The sequence below is a fragment of the Trachurus japonicus genome, chromosome 16 (genome assembly GCF_045865225.1).
Source record: "Trachurus japonicus isolate A0001 chromosome 16, Traja_1.0".
NCBI classification, from domain to species: domain Eukaryota; kingdom Metazoa; phylum Chordata; class Actinopteri; order Carangiformes; family Carangidae; genus Trachurus; species Trachurus japonicus.
The window spans coordinates 14,715,996-14,739,791 of record NC_140922.1 but is presented as its reverse complement, the minus strand read 5'-3'; the positions used below and the strand labels follow the sequence as shown (position 1 = coordinate 14,739,791).

At 39.0% G+C, this 23,796-nt stretch overlaps 2 protein-coding genes across 3 annotated transcripts; both read left to right on the top strand.

Annotated features, from left to right (window-relative positions):
* The first annotated feature begins 2,831 nt into the window (after positions 1–2,831).
* Positions 2,832–12,814, top strand: zbtb32 (zinc finger and BTB domain containing 32). Of its 2 annotated transcripts, none has more exons than XM_085801824.1 (5): positions 2,832–2,932; positions 5,355–6,407; positions 7,424–7,533; positions 9,280–9,432; positions 11,291–12,814. In XM_085801824.1, the coding sequence occupies exons 2-5, from the start codon at positions 5,386–5,388 to the stop codon at positions 11,518–11,520; spliced, it is 1,515 nt and encodes a 504-aa protein (XP_085657950.1). In that variant the 5' UTR covers positions 2,832–2,932; positions 5,355–5,385; the 3' UTR covers positions 11,521–12,814. The 2 variants fall into 2 exon arrangements, with proteins under 2 accessions (XP_085657950.1, XP_085657949.1); XM_085801823.1 differs by having other exon boundaries at positions 9,265–9,432; positions 11,291–11,619.
* A 6,701-nt stretch (positions 12,815–19,515) lies between these two features.
* Positions 19,516–22,842, top strand: igflr1 (IGF-like family receptor 1). Its single transcript, XM_085802504.1, has 9 exons — positions 19,516–19,642; positions 20,131–20,224; positions 20,332–20,524; positions 20,723–20,750; positions 20,832–20,916; positions 21,891–21,986; positions 22,066–22,143; positions 22,263–22,364; positions 22,465–22,842. The coding sequence occupies exons 1-9, from the start codon at positions 19,607–19,609 to the stop codon at positions 22,788–22,790; spliced, it is 1,038 nt and encodes a 345-aa protein (XP_085658630.1). The 5' UTR covers positions 19,516–19,606; the 3' UTR covers positions 22,791–22,842.
* The last annotated feature ends 954 nt before the right edge of the window (positions 22,843–23,796 follow it).

Sequence of the window (23,796 nt, the reverse complement as noted above, 5' to 3'; positions counted from 1 at the left end):
AAACAACAACTTGTTTCCACTGAATTACAAACAATACTTGTTCGAAGAAACCGGCATTGTGGTTCATATCACTAATCATAACAGATTTCCAAAAAAAGTGGAGTTATACCACTGGAGGTAAATGTTATGTTTGTCAGCTTGCATAAAGTGACATTGATAACCAAAACCAATTGTTGGTGTATGCGTGAGAGTTACTGAAACCTCATATCAGAAATCTGTTCCTATATTTCCTGTATACTTGAAGACTATGTTGAGATCTATCTGCTTTAGTAACTGTACTGTGAAGTTTTCTCATCACAAAGTTCTGTTTTTTTTTTGTTAATTAAATAGCATTTGGCATTCATTTTCACAGTTATGCTGATGACACTTGTATCTATTAGGCATTTACGTGAATGCTTGACACATATTCACATGTCCACAGAGCAAACAGGTACAGCTATAATACTAATAACAGAGTGATTACTCATTATTACGTCAATCAAATGTATACAAAACTGAATCACAATCATGTTCACATTTAAATAAAAGTAAACATGATGATCAACAGCATGCAGAGGAACTTTTTCATTTTCTATTGCTTAGAACATAAAAACAAGTTGCCATCAAAATCTGTACTATGAACAATACAATTTTCATATAATCATTCTCGCTTCCTTCTGCTGCTTCTTAGTCCAGATGTGACTTCAAAGGGCTTTTGCCATTACACAAGCTTACACTCACTCCTATTAATCAAATTGCATTGCATCAGAAAAAATGCCATCTGCTATCCAACTGCAATTTCCAGTTACAGTCTATCCCAGCTGCCGAAAAGGAAAGTACAGAGAGCACTTTTGGATAACCATGTCTGGTGTTTAGTTTTTGTTTCAATTTGTGATCAACATTTTCTTTCTGTCTGTTCTTACAGCAGGCCTGATTGCACTGAGGGCACCTCTCCTCCATCATGTAACCTCACAGTAGAAAACACAACAGAGGCCTGCACACATAGAGTACCATTAAGACTCATTTGTGTCTGATCAGCTGATGAAGGCAAGCCCACTGTCTATTTTGGCTCTGTTTTTGTTCTCCACCTATTATGAGAGAAAATTTACTGGGACTTAAGTGGTTGGATGTTTGACTAACCTCACCAGCTAGTTGCTACACTGGGCCTCACTGTTTGGAGCTGGGCAGGTAGCAAACAGTTTCAGAATGTCTTTTTCTACTTCTTTTTTGAAAACACCCACCTGCTGGGCCTTGACAATGCAATGAAACAGCTCTAAACATAGGGTAAATACACAGCTTTGCATATTAAAGGGATAGTAGCATTTTTTTAAAGTGGGGTTGTATGATCTACAAATAGCCCCTAAGTACTTTAATTGCAGTAGAAGACTCTCTGCACTCCTCCCGTTAGCAACGCCAGCCCATAGCCCTGCCCAGAGATTTACAACATACATTGTTGTGAATGGACCCAAAGAAACGGCCTATTTTCGCGGCCTAAAAGAGGTTTTACTTAAAAAAAAAAAATACAGTTCCATTGTTCGCTATAATATAATTTTTTCCAGCCCCTCAAAGTGCAGGAAAAACACAGTTTTTATTTGGACCTAACCAACTCACGTATCCCTCCACCCAGGGTTAGCGCCCGCCGATCAGCAGTTGGTTAGGTCCAAATAAAAACTGCGTTTTTCCTGCACTTTGAGGGGCTGGAAAAAAATTATATTATAGCAAACAATGGAACTGTGTATTTTTTTTCCAGGTAAAACCTCTTTTAGGCCACGAAAATAGGCTGTTTCTTTGGGTCCATTCACAACAATGTATGTTGTAAATCTCTGGGCAGGGCTATGGGCTGGCGTTGCTAACGGGAGGAGTGCAGAGAGTCTTCTACTTAAAGTACTTAGGGGCTATTTGTAGATCATACAACCCCACTTTAAAAAAATGCTACTATCCCTTTAAGATGTATCGTAACATTCTTTTCTTATATAACTGATAAATCGAAAATGAATTACGTTGTTGATGATTTACTTTATAGTTTTCTTTTTGATTTTACATAGCGAGTAGTAAATACAAATAATCAAATTTTCACAGATTGCTAATTTTTTTTAAATTAAACCTTTTAGGTGGTAATGGAAATTACCAAATAAAGTTTTATTGTCAGACAAAAGAGTCATAATGTAGGCTCAACCATTAAGGCCTGTTAAACTGACCAACTCTCTACAGTTGGCCTATTTTATTTTTTTTACAGGTTTTTTCGTTGATGTCTGAAAGAGTGAAAGACCAAAGAAGGTATCTCTATTTTAAGGGTGCAGGTTTCAGTGCAGCCTCACCCTGCATATCGGCAACACTGGGCTTTTGTCAGTATGTTTCCTGTCACAGATCATTGTCTTTGAAGTGGTTTTTGTTGAAGCACAGAACAGCCTATTAATGTAGTGACCAGCAAGTGAGGCTGGAGGGGAGGAAATCATGTACAGCATGTACAGGCATACAGCATCTATATGGCACGCAAATATCCCTTTAACCACTGTCCCCATTTCTCTCCCTCTTTCTCAATCACATACACACTCACAGTGAAAAAAGAGAGAGTATTCTAAATTTTTTTCTGTGTAGTTTGTGTTTTGTATGTACTTTCATTACACTGTCCATACAGCACAATAGAGAAATAATTAGTAAAACATACTCCATTATGCTAATAAAATAACTAAATACTACGACTACACTTCTCTACTTGGAGAAAGTTGCTATCTTTTTTTTTTTTAATCACAAAAAGAAAACCATTTAGTTCAGTAATCAATGAGCCAATGAGGGAGAGTTGAAGAGGAGGGGCTGTGAAGACAAAAGAGGAAACCACCCTGTCCCACAGCAAAACCTGTACCCAGACAGACATGTCACTTTACAAGTCACTTCACAGTCATGATGCAAGGTAGCTCATCACTCTCCAGGGAGAATATTCACTAAACACCCGGTAAGTGCTCGCTGCGTCTTAATTTTTTGCAACTGAAAACCACAAGCAGATACACTTCAACTTTGTTCATCTTTCATCTCTTAAGCTGCGTTTTCTGTGATCTACTGTAAACACAACCTAGTGTGCCGCTACTGATCTTATGTTGCCGTGGAAACTTTTACATTTTGTGAATCTTTGAACATTTGAACATGTGGGGAGACTGACACTATGTTCATGTCCTGTCAAAGGATGTGTAAATCGTACATGCATGGTTTTCCCCTATGTGTGCATTGAGATAGTACTGTTGACTGCAAGGAGTTCAGCGATTTGCTAACTATGTCACAACTCTGCAAGAGTGTAGGCTACTGTAGATTGGAGCAGCATCGGGGGGGAATTTGATTATTGCACAAGCCAGTTAACAAAACCAAATAGGTCCTGAAGATAAGAGATCAAAAAGATTTAAACAGACTTAGCAAGCCCTTGAACAATAATAGCAGAGAATACACAACAGAAACAACAGAACTGATTATAAAGGCTAAAAGGCCAGGAGAGCACTAGAGTACCTCAACAAATACAGCAGCAATTCCGACCCATCTCTGCCAATTAAAAAGAGGTCATCCATATACTGTACATCAACCCTTTGTATGTATATTACGCATATTAACACATGGCACTTTAGCACACCTCCTGCACATAAAATAAGTTGCTGTAAAGTTAAAAATAAAAAGCATTCAACAAAAAATGCATTTGAGACGACGTATGAAATTATATAAGTTGCATAGTGCAATAGCTATGACCACTAATACACAACTATATATTATTACTTTTATCACAATTGTTATATTATTGCTATCATTATTATCAACATTACTAGTATTAGGAGTATATGAAAGTAAAATCTTTGAGATGAAATCACCACGACACAAATATTAATCCAAAATAAAAATCCATTTCCATATGATACATTTTGAGGCAGTTATAAGTTATATGATGTAGTATACAGGCATAATTGAAGATTTCTGATCACGCAGCGTGAAGTTTCTAAATGCCGTAAATGGCGTAGTGATAAATTTGGCCTTCGGCGCGGCTGTATGTTCACATACGCAGACGATGGTCTTCTCTGTACTCAGGTCATGCTTCAAGTGCAACTGTGCTCCATGCCTTCCAAACTGCAAACTCAATCTGACAATGTTTTGTAACAGACCTAATTTTAATAAATAAACATTAAACTGAAACCTTGAACTTATTAAATACAGTAAATCTAGACGGCGTTCCACTTCTGATACTGGAGCGACTCTACTGTAATTTTCACTATCAGTGCTATTTGCCTTACCACCTACGTACATCGTAAAAGCAAATTCATAATCAGCATCAACATTACAATTTGTGATGAATATACTGCAACTTACAAACATTTCACTGGTCATATCTCAAGATACATGCAATAATTTAATAATAATTTGTAATGAATGGTCCAAAATTAATTTGATGAACAACAGATAGAGATACATTTTTACATTCCGCAAAAATGCATTTGCAAAAATTTCCAGTAACTACAGATAACTAAATGTCATTTCGTTTCACATCTACTTTCCATTTACAGTCACCATCAGAGGTTTGAATGGGGTTGCAACAGTGCAAAAAAAAAAAAAAAACTGTGTAATAGCTCACAGTACTTGTGACCTCTGCTGCAGAAACCAACCACACACTGTATAATCATAAATGTTCATTATAGACTTCAAACAGCGTGAAGATGACACCCTCTCAGTCATCCGGTACTTTCAACATACAACTACAGCGTTTTCATCCATGTATTCTCAATTTTAGCTGTAAAATTCCACATCATTTTGTAATATGCTTACATATTTACATATTCCACCCCTGTGCACACTTGCGTTTGATGTTTGTGATGCCTAAATATCTCTTCTTATTGTTGTTGTTGTTGTTGAAACTTTACTCGTGTTTACTCCTGTGTACAGTCATTAGTCATGGTTTCATATACTGTTCGGGCTTTGTGGCTTCAGAGTGTGTCTGTAAGTGCTGAATATCAAAGCTTTCAGAAAACTGAGTACATTTCCACACATCAACCAGGCAACCAGGCAATCAAACATCATATTTGATCATGCTGTGACTGAAAAAAAAAAAAAAAAAAAAAAATTTACTACGACAACTGTTTTTAACAATATAAATAAATGATAAAATCTCCTTGGCTGCATTCTGCCTCCTAAACTCCCACTACAAGTAATGATCTCTGGAAGGGATGGAACAAAAAAAAAGTACAAACCACAGAAAAACATTTCGTCTCTAAATCACAAGCTAATTTCTGGCGTTGATTTTCCTACCTGCTGCCTAACCTGTCTTGAAATGTCACAATTTTGGGCATAATCTAATCAGAGCTTGCTGTTGTTTGATTGTTTTCTTCTTTCGACTTTCTTTTTCACAGAGTTTTGATAGAATTTCAACAAACTTCAGAAATGATCCGAATTAACAACACCCAATATTTCCATTTCCTGGAGCAGGCAGATGCTTTACGCCGCTCAGGGACGCTCTGCGATGCCATCATCTCAGTAAAGAGTCACACATTCAAGGCTCATCGGCTAGTACTGGCCTGTGCGAGCAGACGACTGGCACAGCAGCTGGCCCAAGGTGACACAGATTGCCCGGCTCGCTGTACTCTGGAGTACTTCTTACCACGCACTTTTCAGCAGGTCCTGGATTTCACCTACACCCAGGCTCTTGAGGTATCTGTGGAAGACCTGTACCTGCTGCTAAAAGCTGCCCAGTTGCTGGAGATGGAGTCATTGGAGCACCAGTGCAGGAAACAGCTGGATACCTTTGACTGCAGAGTTAGGGAAGAGGGCAAGAAAGAAGAAACGACAGATGTTAAAGAAGAAAAAGGCAGCACAAAAGAAACGCATCAACAGAAAAAAGAAAGTCCAGCTCAAGACAAGAAACCTCAGCAGACTTCCTCGACTGGGGAGGACGCAAGAAACAGTGCCACTACGGAAAACCGGTCAGCCGCTGATACTGCTAAGAACCACATCAGCTCGTCATCCCCAAGAAAGAAGCCCAGGCTGTCCCCGATGCCATCAAAACCCCACACTAGAGATAGCGTCATAGCAGCACCTGTGACCAGCAGTTCCTCTTTCTCTTCTCCTTGGACTTTCTCTGCAAATATGTGGAACTCTGTGACCACCCTGAGACGGATTGCAGAAAACTATTCAAACTTAATTGCTGCACACCCTTCTCAGTCACCAAATCAGGCATACCCATTCTCCCTCTCCAGTCCACCCCACATGTTCCCCTTACTGAGTTCCCATTTTCAAAACCCAGTCCACAATTCTGTATTGGGTTATTCCAGCTTTTATCCACCTTATACACAAAACCTTTATGCTGGATCTGCAGGAATGGGGAACATAATCAAGCAAAGCCTGTTGAAAAGAAAAAAACCCAACCAGAGATCGTTTAACGATGCCGCTCAAAGTGTTGAGCAGAGGTAAGTCAGATCTTGGACATGATTTTGGAAACTTCAGTTTTCTACTTTCAGTCATTGTCTCCCTATTTTTCCTCTCACAGAGTCATCTAGAATCCCCTAATTAGCTCAGTTGTTCCCTTGCGACAGCTACAGCACCTGACTCACTGCTGCTTGGGTAGATGTGTGCGATCGAGCCTCCTGCACTTTCCAACTAGAGCAGTTTCACCTGTTAACCCTTCCCTGTCCATTGTAGTTGCCCTCACAATGTCTTTTCTGACAAATCATTATAATAAACGGTTTTCAGATGAAAACAGGAAAAGATCTACAGGTTAGACATACATGTTCATTTTCCATTAATATTATTTTTTTTATTTTTTTTTATTTTTTTGGGGGGGGGGGGTCAAACCAGTCATACATTTTGCTACTTCTGAATAACTTTGCTACTATCTTTCAGTGGTTCAGTGGTTAAGTAGTCGCAAAAACCACTTGATCTGTTTTTTAGTGACTTTCCTCCTTTTTTCAAGTCTATGCATATTGTATAGTGTTCCACGCAGAGTAACTAAACACTGTATAAAGGGGAGCCCCCTAAATTTCTCCCCTCCTTTGCAGATTTCAAGATTTTCCACCCACTGATACCGAGTTTCAGTGTTTAGACTGATCACCACAAGAAATCACTCAAAATATTTATGATTCTTTGTGGAAAAAAGTAGTTACTCTTCAGTGTCACTTCTTTGTGGCTGCTTCGACTCTGACATTATATGAAAGTTAAATGAGCTTTTACCATGAAAGGGTGCTATAAATATCTTGTGGCTGAAGATAGAGAGGAAGGAAAGGGTGTTTAAACATGTAATCTGTGATAACACATGTATGCAGTCTGACATGTTTGCAACACTTAAAGACGTGTAAGACATGTACATTTCTTCAGTGAAGTAAGTCCGATAAGAATAAGATGTGTCTTTATTATTGTAACTGGTGTGATTACTGCAGTTTTGGTTTACCTACAATTGTTGTAACAGAAAGTCATTTCTTTTCCACAGTTACCCTCAAGTACTTAAAACCAGCACAGGGAAAATTAAAGACTGCCAACACTGCAAAAGAAGTCTCCTCGGTGATCCAGTGCTGCGGGAGTCAGACTCCGCACCATCAGGTAATTGTATGACTGTGTAGCCAAACAGATTATTATTATTATTTTTTAACACTCTCAATAACTAAATGAACATACTATCACTACTATACAGTGAGATCGAGGCAGTTTCAATGCTTTTTCTGCACAAAATGATCAATTTAAGAAGATAGCAAGACATTTCTTGTCATGACCCCTAACCTCAGTAGACTCATGATACTTAGCTACGCAATGGAAAGTGATAAAGAGAGTTGTGGTTTTGAGAGCATGGTGCAGCAGGAGCAGTAGTGTGGTTACTTGATACAGCTAGATACATGCAGTACAGTATGTACTGCTTCGCAACAGTGGTTTGTCCTATATGCCAACGAAAAAAAACATACTTATGGATTTACTGTCAGAAATTATGATGATAGAAAATGAAAAAAAAGGCACTGAATCAACACGCAAATAAGCTCTGTGCGTGTGTGTGCATATGTGTGTGTGTAAGGTCTTCTCATTTTGTACAATCAAGATGATAAATGTTTATCTCTGCTCAGTGGAACATTATGTTCATACTGCAAGTGAATACTCATACAACTGTGTTTTACAAATGTTGCACTGAACGGCAGCAGGAAATGTCGTCAATTAGTCTCCAATATATCATTTTGTAAATAATTATGCAAAATGTGTAACAATCTATAAAGAAAAAGAGTGTAAAGGAAATGTTTAAGCACCTGCTTGCGGTGTGCGTGTCATTATCCTTTCCTCTTCCTTCACTGAAATGACTTTAGTGTGTGTTAATGGTGGCTGAAAATGAAATCATTATCCGTATAAAAGATTTGCTGTTTAAAAGCAAGAACTGAGGAGAAATATTGGACAGGAAACACACTAATGACAACAGGTCTCACTAGGTAGTGAAGACTGGTGAGTGTTCAATTGTTGTGGTTTATTCTTTCAATTTCCCCTACTACAGTATACACCCCTTCATATTTCAGCATCCTGTCTATACTATGAGGCCCAGGTTTTTACTCGAGAAACCTGTAAAAAAAAAAGTATATAAGAGGCCAAGAGGCTCCAGGGCTGCTAGTTAAACCGCAAAATCACACCTTTGTAATTTTAAAACAATCACCGAGATGCGTGTCTACAGATAACAGGAAAGTACATTTCTGGTGAATTTATTGTTTTGCAACCGGATGCGGAAAAAAAAGAGACTTGTAGATTTGAAAGATTATTCAAATGTTATATATCCCACTGACATATTAAGTTATTTAGTTGTTTTTTTTATAGGTCTTATCAAGGAGATCAAATGAATTATGCCTACAACAGGTGATTGAAACGTGATCTGCTTAATGTCCTCAATTTAGGGTTTCGCCTATACAAAAATATAAAAAGGAGAAAAATGTTCTGCAGGTTTGCCGAAACCTGTCCAAAGTGAGGTCATAAAATGTTTTGTGTTACTGAACCAAAGAGAAAATCGTTATTCACAAGCTTCTAAGGGACTTAGATGATTAATCAATGATCCAATCATTTGTCAAGTGAAGTTTTGTCAATCGACTTATCAATTATACTTAATATTGCAGCTCTAAAATGAATTCAGTTCATTTAGTTGCAAGGACCAGCGATTCTGCCGGACTGCAGAACCCAAATTCTCTTGAAATGCGCATGTTGTTAAGGACTAAAGGGTGGCAAGAAACAAACCTGTGAACATCCATGGCTTAGTGCCGGCCGCAGCATTCACACTTTCACCTGATTTGCCTCGTCTTGTTGTTTGTGCAGGTGAGGTCTTTGCAGGGTGTCAGTTCTGTGGAGGAAGAGATGCTGTGCAGCATGAACCACAATCCAATCGACAGGAACACAGAGGAGACAAACCCTACCAGTGCCAGCACTGCCCCAAGAAGTTTAGTCTGAAGCATCAACTGGATACACACCACCGAGTTCACACTGGTAGGCGCACCGTTCACCGTTCACCGTTCACCGTTCACTGTCAATTCACTCTGATTTGTCAAAGTGAATAAAATAACATAATTCTCTGTGTCTGGTTACTAATTGAATTTGGTTATAACATTAGGGTATGGTTTTTTATCATTTCTGTCTGTATCTAGGAGCTCTTTTAAACTAGTGTGTTCAAAATGTACGACAAACTAGTTGCATGTGTCTGCTATTAAATGGCGTAGCTGTTATCTCTGCAACACAAACAGAAATGGTTTAGTGTCAAACACAAGGAGTGAAATGTTACAATTCACCCCGTGGTCTGGGTTAGCTGTAACATAATCTGGGGTGAAATGTAACATTTAAAATACCCTGCCCCCAGGGTGAGATGTAACATTATTAAATAAGTATTATGACAAAAACTTGATATTGAAAGCTTTTTATTCAACACTTAAATACTACTTTTTAACATTGGTGTGCGTGTGTGTGTGTGTGTGTGTGTGTGTGTGGGTGGGTGGGTGGGTGCGTGTCTCAATATATATTATAGGTACTGTCAGCCATAGTCTGATCCTAACCTTATCCATAACCCTTTCGGCTTTGTCTTTCGAGACCTTTGCATACTGCAATTCAAGGAAAACATAAATGCAATACAATCTTTGGTTGGAGACGAGTAGATTAACATACTAAATTTTTGTTACAACTAACCCAGACCCTTGTAGCCATGAACCAGCTTACCTTACGGCTAACAACTAAAACATTAGCACTTACAACTTGCATGAAATGTATCTACATAGACACACAATAACCAGGATTTAAGTTTGATGAGTTTAACTACAAAGGAGGCAGTGCTATCACAAAAATAAATGGAGGTGAAAAAATACTTTATTACATCAAAAGTTCTTTCCTTCTTAAATTGGCTGTGTCTGCCACAGGGTGCTACTTCTTCACACATGGAAGAAGGACTAAACTGAGCATAATACAGAGTGTTGTTATTTTTGTGTTGTTGTTTTTTTTACAGTATCAGTGGGTTAACACTTAGGAAACGTGTGTGTGTTGCCACTGAACATTCAATTCTCACCTAAGTAGAGTGTTGTGTTTAAAATTTTGACCATCTTGCAGGCAGGTTATGGTTTCCGCTCATTTTAACATGAAACTCACTTAACAAAGACTTGAAACTTGCAGCCTTGGTACGTGTAAGATAGAAAATACGACAACAGCAACATCATACCTGCTTAAACTGTGTGAAACTATTACTATTATTACTATTCTGTATGTATGAAATTCAGAATTTTCAAACAAGTATGCCATAACAGCTGTAACACCGTGCAACAGCAAAAGCAAATAACAGATTACAGATCAGATTTTGTCATACACTTGAAATTAAAGTTTATGTTGAGGCTGAGGGATGCAAATTGCAAAGTGCATATAGTGAACCTTTTTTTGAGACTCTTCTAGTCAGTATTAAATTAGTTCAATAAAATTCATTAAATAACACACTCACAAGCATGCATACTTTATTCATATTTTTGTTCATGATGAATGATATCTATCCATCTGTGTTCTGTTTATGCTGCATTAACACACAATCATAGAATAGATCTGACTCAATGGAAATGCATGTAAATTATATGTAAGTGTGTCAGTGAACATCTGGATGAGCAGCGCAAAAGTGGCTCAGTTCAGTACATTTTTCCATAAATTCGACAAAAACAGCATAGAATATGCAGTATAGAGTGAACACGACACACAGACATGAGTGCACTTTACACTGCCAAAGGTGAAAGACCCTCTCTTAAGTGATCACACCTCTCTCTCTCCTCCTCCACTGCCTTCCTTCCTGTGGCCGCCTATTCTTTTGTCTCTGTGCTTTTAGGGGAGAAACCCTTTGAGTGCCGTCTCTGTGGTCAGCGCTCGCGGGACTACTCGGCCATGATCAAGCACCTGCGGACCCACGATGGGGCAGCACCCTACCAATGCAATGTGTGCCTGGAGTTCTGCAGCAGCCTGGTCGCCATGCAGAGACACGTCAAGAGCCACGCGATGCAGGATTTCCCCCCCGACTGGAGCATCAGTAACACCTACCTGTATATCTCCCACGTCTGAGCCACGCCTCACCGCACAGACGTCTCCATCTACTGTACACAAAGTTCTCATAGGTGAAGCTTTAGTTTAGTTTGTGCCCCTTGTGTATTATTATAATTACATTATAATTACAGAGCTTCCAAAGTCACAGTAACAGGCACAAACTGAGGCTGGCACAGCTGTAGCAGTGGCTTCCAAGCAAACTGATACTGTTCAATTCACACATTCACAACCACAGGACAGAACAGAGAAATGCAGCACTAATTTCCAGTGACATCAGAACATGTATTGAAAGTGTTTAGCATTTCACATTAGGTCATGTACGTGCATTAATGTCACATCAACAGCTCATCTTCACTGTATGACGCAAACATCTTCCCTCGTAGTTTCATAATTATTGGACCGTTTGTGTAAACTTTGTAAGTTTGACTTATAGCGCCCTCATGAGGGCAACCACTGTAACAATCAATTGACAATTTTTCTCTGTACTAGTGTTAAAACAGCAACACCAGGTCAAGTGGGTGAGACAAACAGGTTTTATTTTGTAATTACTAGATAACCATCTACACCCATTGATTCATTTAATCAGGAAAATCCGGAACCTATGATGCATTCCCCACACAGTTAGAATAATCTTCTAATCTTCACCCTTTAAAACAGTGACTTTATTCTAGCCCTTATTTATTTAATTGAGTGTCAAAGGAGAGTAAACGTTCTTCAGCATCAGACCTGGAGCCTTGAGGGTGATTTTGAGACTAAAGCCAGTGAAATTCCACATCTGGAAACATTTCTAACTTCAACAAAGATTGTATTTGTGTAGCGCTGGCAATGAGAAGAGTTGAGGGAGAGTAGAATAGTTAGTAGACAGCTAAGGTCCTCTGAGGCCAATATAAAGGGGTGAGATGAGGACTGTGCTGTGAGTGACAAACAATAGACCAGTGCTTTCTTACTTTTTCTATTCTGCATTGTCACTCACAGACTGCCTTTAACTTCAAGGGCATAGATATATCATAGTAATTTTCCAAATTGTACTCTGCAACTCCCATACCTCTCTACCATATTGTGAAGCTAGCACAGCATGTTTTCATGTATTCAGTATGTCACCATGCTCAGGGCTTCCTTCCATTGAGGGAGCTTTCAATGGAGAGTACAGGGCTGTTTCTACTGTTGTTGATTTGTACAGCATTATCTTAACATGTATAGGGTAGAAATTAAATTAATAAATGTGTAACTCAAATTTCATTGATTGTTTTCAATGACTGAATATACCATTTTGTACAATGGTAATGGATCGAATAAACAAGCTTACTCATAATGGCTCTCTTGGCAGTTATTGGTAATTTTGTGATTCGCTCATATCATATAACATGTTGATGACAAAGGAAGTGCAGCAAAATCTAAATTTAAAGTCTATTTCATTTCAGGAAGCGGGCTATGAGCTGCTGAGATGCAGTCATCTAATTCAGCCCATATATATGTGTTAAATATATATATATAGTTTATATAGTTTAGAAAGTCTCTTATTTTTTCAAATTTTTTCAGCTGCTATTAAGACAAGACTCAGATGCTCCCTCTTCCTGGATATTACCAATAGTGAATCTTCCATGAAACAGTTTGTCTTTGTCCTCCTCTGGCATTCCAGAGCAGATAACGTGCCTGGCTGGCGCTGCAGTTAGGCAGCGGTACCTTGTAAGTGCTGTGGAATTGACGCAGATCTACTCTGAACGAGCGCTTCTCCAGTGTCATGCAGGGTTCAAAGCGAGCACCCCACTCGATCTCTGTCTCAATGTAGAACGTTTTTGCTTGGCACATCATGGCTTTGGATAAAATGATGAGAAGGAAATGGCTGTTAGTGTTGATAAATTCAAACATTTTATATCATAATTTGAGTGTTGAAGTACATATTATTACCACATGATGTCACTATGTTTTTCAGTCTCCCTGCTTGAAATAGTCACAGAGTTGAACACACCCACAGATGAGTTTTCTTACAGCAAACATTTTGATTTGTTATGATAGATCATTGATCATCTATGATACATTTTACAACTCATGGTTATGTTAAGAAAAGCACAGTTATATAAACTAACAGCTGTGTTATTTCTTGGCCTGACTAAAGATTTCCAAAGGAAAAGAGCTCTGTAAAATAAATCACATGAATCCCTTAAATATAAAGCAGTAATGTACTGTACTGGCATTAAGTTTATAATTCCTTCCTCTTTGAGACTGAGAGAAATGCTTTGGTAATTGGCTGCATGCTTGGACTCCACGTATGTCTCTCTCTTTCCAGCATGTGTGGGTTTACAAGCCACTATTTACATTGCGTGCAGAGGAAGGAAAAACTCTATAAAACGGAGAGAAAGCATGTTGCAGTACTGCACATACAGTACCAAACACATTGCATCACATGTAAATTGAACTGATGAAATACACAGTGCTGTCATACATCAATGGGTATTTAACAAAGAGCCATAATAAATGTCTCATATAAACATGCACTGCATTCACTAAGTCATGAGATCTAGCAGAAACACTCACTAGGATTCAGGGATGATTAGAATTTTGCCCATAGCTCACAAATTCATTAGCTAAATAATACATGATATATTTAACAGGATAAAATCATGAAGTGGTGGAGACTAAGGACAGTGTCACTATGACATCATCATCCCCCCCACACACACACCCACCCACCCACACACACACACACACACACACACACACACACACACACATTTGTAATATTGAAAATTTAAAAACTGTTTGAATAGCTGTGGGCTATTATGACTTTTATATCAGAAAATTATTTAGAAAAAGTTTTAACACATTCCATCAATCTCAAGAGAACCAAGCCATCTGCAGTCTGGTGTCAAGAAGTTGGATTGGCTGTGTGGTCACCAGGGTTACAACAACAAGCACATGCTTTTCCAGATGCCTAACTATTCCTTTTAATAATAATATTTTTCTGCAGTCATCACCCTGACCCACAGGGAGTAAGATCCGTTGTTCCGTTGTAGGCAGGATCCATGTAGCACTAGGGGTGGGTCCATGGATTCCTAATGTGTGGCAGCTTGGAGCATGAGGACGTGCTTGTAAAAAGAGGGGGAGAGATGTGACAGTTGTGGGTCCTGTCACTATGCCTCCAGTTGATCATGCGCCCTGGCGCCACTGTGGTAACTTTATGATATGCTGACCAAACTTTATGATATGCTGACCAAACTTTATGATATGCTGACCAAACTCTGACTAACGACCTAATAGAGCATGTGAAATGACTGGATGTGAACCACAGTGCTGTGAATTTACACAGTTTCAGTATGTAATCCAAATCTTAGTGTAACTGTTCCCTTGGAAAACGGTGTTGTTGTGCCAATGAAAACTTTTCTGTCTGACTGTTGGAGTAAAACAAAGTAATGTGTTACTAGCCAATGCTTTTTGGTAAATAAGGAACAGCTTTCTTACTTTTTTCTACTGTTTTATCAATAGGCTAGCCTATGTTACTCAACGGTAGCCTCGACAATTACTTCCAAGATGACAATTATCTCAAACTGCTGTTGTCTGAGTTGCTCAGGGCCAAGTTCCCAGGGTTGACTGTTAGAAACTATGTTGTACTAAATGAAATGAGGCTTCACCAGGAAATGTCGGTCTGACCTAGTGCCAAGGTAAAATTCCTTCTGGTCTAGAGGCAAAAACTCTCCCTCAGCTGTTGGCCGGGACTTGATTAACTTTGCACAGACTTTGGCATCCGCCATGTGGCTTTCTCTGAGGTCCCCAAGATGGAACAACAGACACATCTGGTCATCTTGGTTGGCAACAACACAAGTACGACTGAATAGAAGTGTCTTGGCCCGTTTCTAAGGTCTGGATATTTTCACAAACATGCAACCCACCATAATCCATCTATCATGGAGTCAACAATACACTGGTTCATGACCAGCAGCAGAGCAAACAAGAACCAGGTGGTGATGAAAATAAATAAAAACCAGATAATGGAGGTCTACGAAAGAGTTAAAGAGGTCAGACAGGAAGCGACCTGCGAAGTGAGCAGCGTCACAGCAAGGCTTGCTGCTCTGCATCTGTGGCACCAGCACCGAGGAAGGACGGCGGCAGCAGGGAGGCGCTTCCTCAAAATGTGATAGCCGTTGCACTTTTGTTGCAAGGTCTGAAAAAGTCCCAGGCATGATGTCCAAACAGGAAGGGATGAGTCGGCGTCTGCCTGGAATAATAAAAAAGATTGACAGAATGTTACCTTCTCTGCCCACGCACAGCCCGAGATTACTTCAGGACATTAAAACCTCATAAAAGGCTACTACTTTTGTTCTGTGGTTGTTATAAATGTAATCATTTTCATTTTAGTGGCAAAATCCAGATTTCAACAGCTGCAACAGTCAGCTCTAATTTAGACTCAGATTTGAGTAAAATGCAATCTAACGCTCTATGGCATGGTGTTGCCCTCAGGCAACGGACCACATAACTGGACCTCACACTGTCCCTTTAACCTTTTTTTGGGGGAAATGTTTTAAAATATCTCCAGACATGTCTATATCCAATAATTAGTGGTTTTTAAGTACATGTGACCTTGTCTCTGAGGGGGGGGGGGCAGCCGTTTCAGGAAGCAGACCCGCAGTGTGCACATTGCCAAAAATTGGTCAGTTGAATATTACTTTTTAACAAGTTTAAAGCAGAAGTAAGTGATATTTTTTAGTTAATATAAGTCTTAAATAGTTCTATCTTCCGACAGCAATCACTTACATAGAGTGTTTGGACCGAAACACGGGTCTCTCAGTCACTCTGCTCTGCTCTGAGCCGAGGAGAAAACTTTCCTCGTATCCTACAAGTTTTATCCAATGAGGAGAGAGAATGGCATGAAGGGCTGTGTGTGCAGCCAAGGGATGCGCCTGAATGTGGTGACGTAGGGACGAGGACCAATAGATCCATGACGAGGGCGGGGGCTGCTAACTCCATCGGCTGACAAGACGTTATGGTGCGTTCAAGGCAACCCGTAACTCGTGTTTTTCCGACCTGTGAAGTCGTACCAGTTCGATCTGGTACAAGTTCACGGGTCGGAAGTTAGGAGGGGCCGTTATAGTGACTTTCACAGGTAAAACAGGTCGGAAAAACACGAGTGGGTTGCCTGGAACGCTACAAAGTCGTAAGTCGTGACTTGAAACTGTAATTTACGGTTTCAAAAGCCTCAAGCTCAAGATAAATTAAGATGATGCCACTTGCCCTAATATTTGTTTATTTGTTTATTTGGATCCCCATTAGCTGTTACAACTGCAACAGCTACTCTTCCTGGGGTCCTAATAGGCCTCCACATCAACATGCTCATTTTTATAACTGATCCCTGGTTGTGAAAAGTCCCCTTCTTTTTGAAAATAAGCAGTCAACTCTTTCAAACAACCCCTGGAAAGTGATTTGGCACAAAGCTGAAAAAGGCTGTTTAATCTGGCTCATAGGGCACAGAACAGCGAAGATACAAATATTTAATATTGTTACAAAAAACTAGATAATAGCCTATTATAGAACATTTTTACATATTTCTGCATGTAAGATACCCAACACAATAAGCATTACATAGGCCTACACATGCAGCTACAACAGTAAAATGTAGAATATAAATACCAGCAATGTATAATAATATTAAAACACTTTCGTTGAGTTATCAGTTTTAAGAAATTAACACATTTTTATAGTAATTTTTTACGTTATTTTACTCCAATAATATTTTGAAAGCAGGACTTAAAACTTTACTGGAGTATTTTCCTAATTGTTTTCATTTACATATTATGTGAATACTTCCTGAAATACCCCCTAAGAGTTAAAAGAATGGGTGTCACTGTCTCAGACATGTCTCACTGAGTTTTTTCATAAATATGTTTGGTTGAAATTGCACTTTAGAGTCTTTAAAAACTTAAAATAATATGTGGATATAAATTCAGTGATCTTTATATAAGATTTAGTAATGGTGACTGTGGCATTATCACTCACAAGTCAACATAGGAAAGAGATTATTCTGCATGGTACAAGAGCCACACATGATTATTGTCTTTCAATTATCGTATTCGTTTGTTGGTGACGTATCTTTAAGCTGACAATGTGACAGGTTTTAGCGGCTTTTTATTGACTTGGTTGTGCTAACACGTGTTGACCCCACCTAAAAGATGTAGCTCTTTACAGCTTTTATAGGCGTTACTTTAGTGTTTTTATTGTAAAAGAGAAAGTTAAAGAAAAAAACGAATCTTCAAGGACATGATATGATGGCTTTTATTTCATTGCACCAGAATAGCTACAATAAAAACGTACCGCCAACATGGAGTTAGAGGAGTGATTCTGCTCGGCCAGAGAGGAAAGTAGAAAGGAGATTTACTGTTCCTGACAGAGTCGGGTGGAAAGCACTTAAACTCGCACAACTTAAACTTAACAGCTGTGCAAATTTCCTCTCTCAGTGACCAGAGTGTGTTTCATTTCATCATTTCAGGTCTGCAGGAGGCATCCGGTTTGACTGGGCTACCTCATGGGCATTTTTCATTGCTGCCCCCAGCCCAGGTCGTTATTGCAAATGAGAACTGTTTCTCAGTTGACTTCCCTGGTTAAATAAAAAATAAAATAACTTTTAAAATTTTTAAGAAAAAAAGATTTAAGTTAAAAATGTAGGCTAAGATTATGTGCTCAAAATAATTACTGCTATAAAAAAAAGTAAAATAACATTAAATAAAACTTACAGTGTTACAGTCTTACATCTTGGTGGGATCAGCCTGCCACTGAAGGTGCTGTGCCAAAATACCTCCAGGGCAAGAGTATCTATTGATAAAATACTGACTCAGTAATGAGAAAAGTAATTATTTTTACCATTGTAGCCTAAAAGTTGATACCGATTTTCTAGCATTTTTCTACATGTTCTCATGATGTTTTTGAGCATAGAATTCAAACTCAGAATCAAATGTTGGGGCTTCATACAATAAATGATGAGAAGAGATAAAAGAAAAAAACTACCATGGACAGGCAACAGAGAAGTATGATATTGCAAATTTTCAAAAGGAACTTTGAGTCATAACTCAAAGGGATTTAAAGAAGTAACCATTTCCTTTTTTAACTCAGTCACGTGCATTTGAAAAAAACAAACAAAAAAAACATGGTATTGCTAAGTAACAAACAGAAGATACAGGTTTGGTTGTATAAGGTCAGGACAGTTTAAAGGACTGCAAGAGGAAAGCTACCTGTGGCGTATAAGAAACATCATCCATATTGACTTTTAATTCATGTAGCCTATTTGGTTTATTTTTTATTTTTTTTAAACAACTTTTATACAGGAAACCTCAATCTAATAACAAATACAACTATTTAGCCTTGAGTGACATGAGATCAAATGAAGACATGCACTGGAGGTAGGCTACATAGTGAGTGTTAGTGGTGTTGTTCTAAGATGATCTCGAGGCCAGTCTCCAAGAAAATATTGTGCCATCTGTCTGACCCATCTGCCTCGGCCAATGGACCTCACACTCCACGTCGGGCGGCTGACACTGTGTTTCTCGCACCGCGGATGAAAGCGGGCCTAGTTTATGCTCTGTCTGATCCCCTATTTTGGTCAATGGGAAAGGGGCCAAATGCCGATAGTTAGCGGGTCGACCTGCGTTTAAAAAACCTGCGTCAACCTGCTAATTTTAGTAGGAAAACAGCTTTACGGGCTGTAGGTGGAGTCAGAGGAGTTAGATTTTGTCCTAAATTACCAATTTAATGTAGGCTATACAATGAGAATATAGTCATAGTGCAGCAAATATGACTGAATAATTGTTACTAACTGCAGCTTTAATTTTTTTATTTTACAATATATAGCCTAGCTATTTTAAAATTATATTTCCGTAGGCTATAGGCCTATAGGCTATCCTACTTATAATCTGCTTTGTTTTAAGCAACTCTGCTTTTCTATAGGTTCGTATGTGTGTCTGTCTCTGAGCGAAAATGAGCATGTAGCCACCTCCTTCATGTTGACTATTGCCGAGGCTTTCTGTCGCATCGTCTCAGAAGCACCCCGTCTGCACATCACATCCTACCAACCTCGCGTCTCCTAATTCGCTAACTTCTTTGTTTCTTCAAAGAACAACCAATGGGACATTTTGACAGGGATCTTCTTGTCCGCAAAGTAAGTCGCATTTAGACTAAATGCAGAATTGGTTTGCAGTGGGCGTTTTAGATTTTGTTGTGTAAAGTTATTGTTTTCGGCATTTGCGCTTTATTTTAGTCTCACCCACACCCACAGTTTGGCAGATCAGAGCAGTTTATAGATTATGGAATTTATTTCTATTTTTTATTTTTTACTTCCGTAACATAACAAAAAAGTGCTGCTCCAACCCAGACACATAGGCTAATAATAGGAATAATAATAGCTAAAGCAGACCGGGCAGAAAAGTTAATTAAAACATGGATTCAAAACATCAATGGGTTGGGGGAAATATGGTTCGACACAGTAGCCTGAACAACAGCCCATAAACTTACAATATTGAATAGATTAATTGAAATCACCCGGACAGCTCAGGGTTTTTCCTGTGGGTTAGCCCACTCTCAGTTGTCTGTAGACGTGCGATGACACCCAAAGTTAAAAGTAGGTTTACTGAACTGTTCTCACCACAGCGCAAAGAAACGGGGCTCTCCGCATTCTGCGAAGATTTGTGGAGACGCTGGGATAGACATAGTGAAAAATGTGTGCCGTGTCAATTAGAGCCAGGTAAGTAGGCTACTATTCAATTTAATTTGGTAAATGAATTTTAATTTGATTCATTTCAATTTAATTTTACTTTATGGCATGTGTTTTTTACCCCAATAATAATAAAGGTCATGAAGTCACTCCCAATTGTGGGTATAGTGATGATGGCGGACGACACCAGGTCCCATACACAGAGTGCAAAAAGAACACTTTTAATCCTGGCAGCTGGTATTATTGCCGCCCGTGTACTTCATGTCCCCCTGGGTCTGTTGTCATACAGCCCTGCAACTCTACTACTGACGCCCAGTGCCATGACCGAAGGTAAGGAAGAAGGGAGATTTACGTGTAGAATAGGTAGCCATAAACTAGACACATCTGATAACATTAAAGTGATGAGTTCCACATTACATGGCTGTTGCAGGAAGCATGCTTTGAAATTCTTGTTATTGTTGTTATTAAAGAGCGCTTTGTGTCTCATACTGTTGTTGAAACCTTTTTTTTCTGTCTACTTTTCAACAGTGACCAGACAGCAAGAGACTCTGTCACTGTGAGTATCAACACTGACCATGAGAATAACATTGTAAATTGTGGTTTTGATGACATTTTGAAACAGGTCTCTTTTTCCTAGGAAACACTGACATCATCTGCCAAGGTTTCATCATCAACAGTAAACCATATTAGGCGACCTTCAATGTCTGACATAAAGACAAGAAGTAGCTAGTGGCTTATTGCTCCTATAGGTCTACTCCAGCAATGACAGGAAATTGTTAGGTTCTCAAACTGTAGAAAAAGGAAATCCCCCACCTTAGATAGAGTGACAAAAAGACACCACAGAGCCGATCCCTTTAAAATGCATGTTGCAATGCTTCATTTCACTTTTCACTTTTAAAAAAAAATGTATCTCACGACCACATACGTGGTATAGAGCACAACAAACAAACATCCGATATAAGCAGTGTCTGAAAAACCAAAACCAGCAGGCTGACATCTTAAAGCAGAAGTAAGTGGTCCAGTCGTTTTCGCTAATGCTGCGTTCCAGGCAGGCTTTTGAAATCGTAAATTACAGCTTCAAGTCACAATTTACGACTTTGTAGCGTTTCAGGCAACCCACTCGTGTTTTTCCGACCTGTTTTACCGGTGAAAGTCACTATAACGGCCACTCGTAACTTCCGACCGGTGAACTCGTACCAGATCGAACTGATACCACTTCACGGTCGGAAAAATACGAGTTTCCTTGAACGCACCATAACAGTCCTCGTCCCTACGTCGCCACATTCACGGCGTTCCTTGGCTGCACACACAGCCCTGCATGCCGTTCTCTCTCCTCATTGGATAAAAACTGTAGGATACGATAAATGTTTTCTCTTCGGCTCAGAGCAGAGCAGAGGGACTGACAGACCCGTGTTTCAGTTCAAACACTCTATGTAAGTGATTGCTGTCGGAAGATATAACTATTTAAGACTTATATTAACACAAATATATCACTTACTTCTGCTTTAATTATTTTGATGTTTGACGCAGGTCACCTAAAACTTCTGGCCTGCATGTTTCTAGCCTTCTGTTACATGATTATAATAATACATCCTTCCTGTCTGGGTTTATATCTTTATAACAACAGACAAACTCTATATTATCCCACTTATTACAAGTAAGAGTTTGTAGTAATAACAAAGTGTACAAGGTATTTAACTAATGAACTCTGACTTCTTTTCATATCAGATTCAGGAAACCGGAAAAAGCCCAATATCCGACAAAACAGTCAACCCCCCTGCTAGTTTATTTTGTAAGTCAAGCCTACAGTTGATCATATAATAAGATAACATTCCAAGACAACATAAAAATAACTCTTTTTTTTTTTGCAGGGGCAGTACCATTAATCATCCTAATTGTAATTTTGCTTGCTTTATCTGCGTACATCATCTACATGAAGCGGAGAAAAGGTTTGTATGTTCAAAGTCAAGTTGAGAGAGATGGTGAACCATTATAGGACCCAGACTGTAAGGAAGCGATAATGGGCCACATATGGCTCATGCCTTTGCCATGTGTGTTTCTCACGCAGGTTGGAGACCAACAGTAGTATACAGAAGATCTTCTTCCATCAGTGAAGAATTGCCCCAGCTTCGTACTGCTGTTTGCAATTATGATCCGAAGGATAATCTCAGTCAGTTGGAATTAATTACTGTATTTATAAGACCTGTTAATTATGTGGAAGACCGTGTAAAAAAAAGGCCTCTTAACACCGACCATTTTTTCTGGTGTAGGTCCTGAGATCCTATCAGCACCGTTGCAGACCGTGATGGACAACCTTGATGTTTTGGAGCAGTTGGTAATTTTGTTGGATCCAGACAGCCCTGGAGTGAAGAACACCAAACATCTGGCTTCGCACTGCTCCTTCTCCTCTGCGTGGATCACTTACACCTACTCTATGAGGGAGAGTAAGAGCCCCCTGAAAGCCGTGCTGGAGGGGGTCACCAGCAGGCACCCTGACTGGACGGTGGGGCACCTGGCTAAGCTGCTCAAACAAATGGATCGTAATGACGCCCTCACTGTCCTCGCCCAACTCAGACTGAATAAGATGGCCGTATAGTATCTCTGAATGAGGGAACATTTTATTAGGGCTGTCCCGATTATCATATTTTGATAATAATGGCAAACAAACACTGCATATGTCCAAAATCAGGCAGGTTTCCAGGATGCCAAGTATACTCATTTTAATGTAACAATTGCCGATGAGAACCGGTGTCAAAAAGGAAAAAAAAAAAAACGATCAAGGACTTCATGATCGATTACCATGGCAATGAACGAAGCTTCAATTTTTTGGGGTCAGCCCTACATTTTATACATTTGTATATATTCCTATTCTTGCCGTTACACATGTAATCATTTTTCCCTTCATAATAAAAACAAATTACGTTCTGTTCAAACATCGTAACATCTTTATTAGGCAAATAACATTATAAATAAAAAAGTGCATAGAAAAATTAAACAGGTTTAGAAATATGTATACAAATATTTACAAACTCAGGGCTTATTTTTTACATGTAACAAAGACGTAAATTTAAAGATCACATATTTTCTCATTTTTATGTCTTTTACACTTACTTTAAAATAACCCTACTATATATATATATTTATATATATATATTCATTTATTTATTTATATATGTGTGTGTATATATAACATACAGCTTTCTTAACAGATTCTGGGAGAGATGGTCATGATAACTTCAGATTTGACTAGTGCTTTGCATCCTTCATTGCACGCACGCACGCACGCACACACACACAAACACACACACAAACCAACGGACACACACGCTCTGCAGGACATTAAAATCAAGCTACTCTTAAATTATCATCCTCTCTTTTGCATCAGTATTCCCAAACATCTGTCTAAACAGCTGAGGTAGAATCCTTGCAAGGAGTTGGGAGTGACTCTGCTTTTGTTGTCAGCTATAGGTGATTGACACATGTTAATCTGGGCTCCATCCCAGTGATTGGACATGCAAGAAGGAAAGGGGATAAAGGCAAAACATGATGAAATTTTGCTGTTTTTTTGTTTTTGTTTTGTTTGTTTTTTTTTATCAGATGGG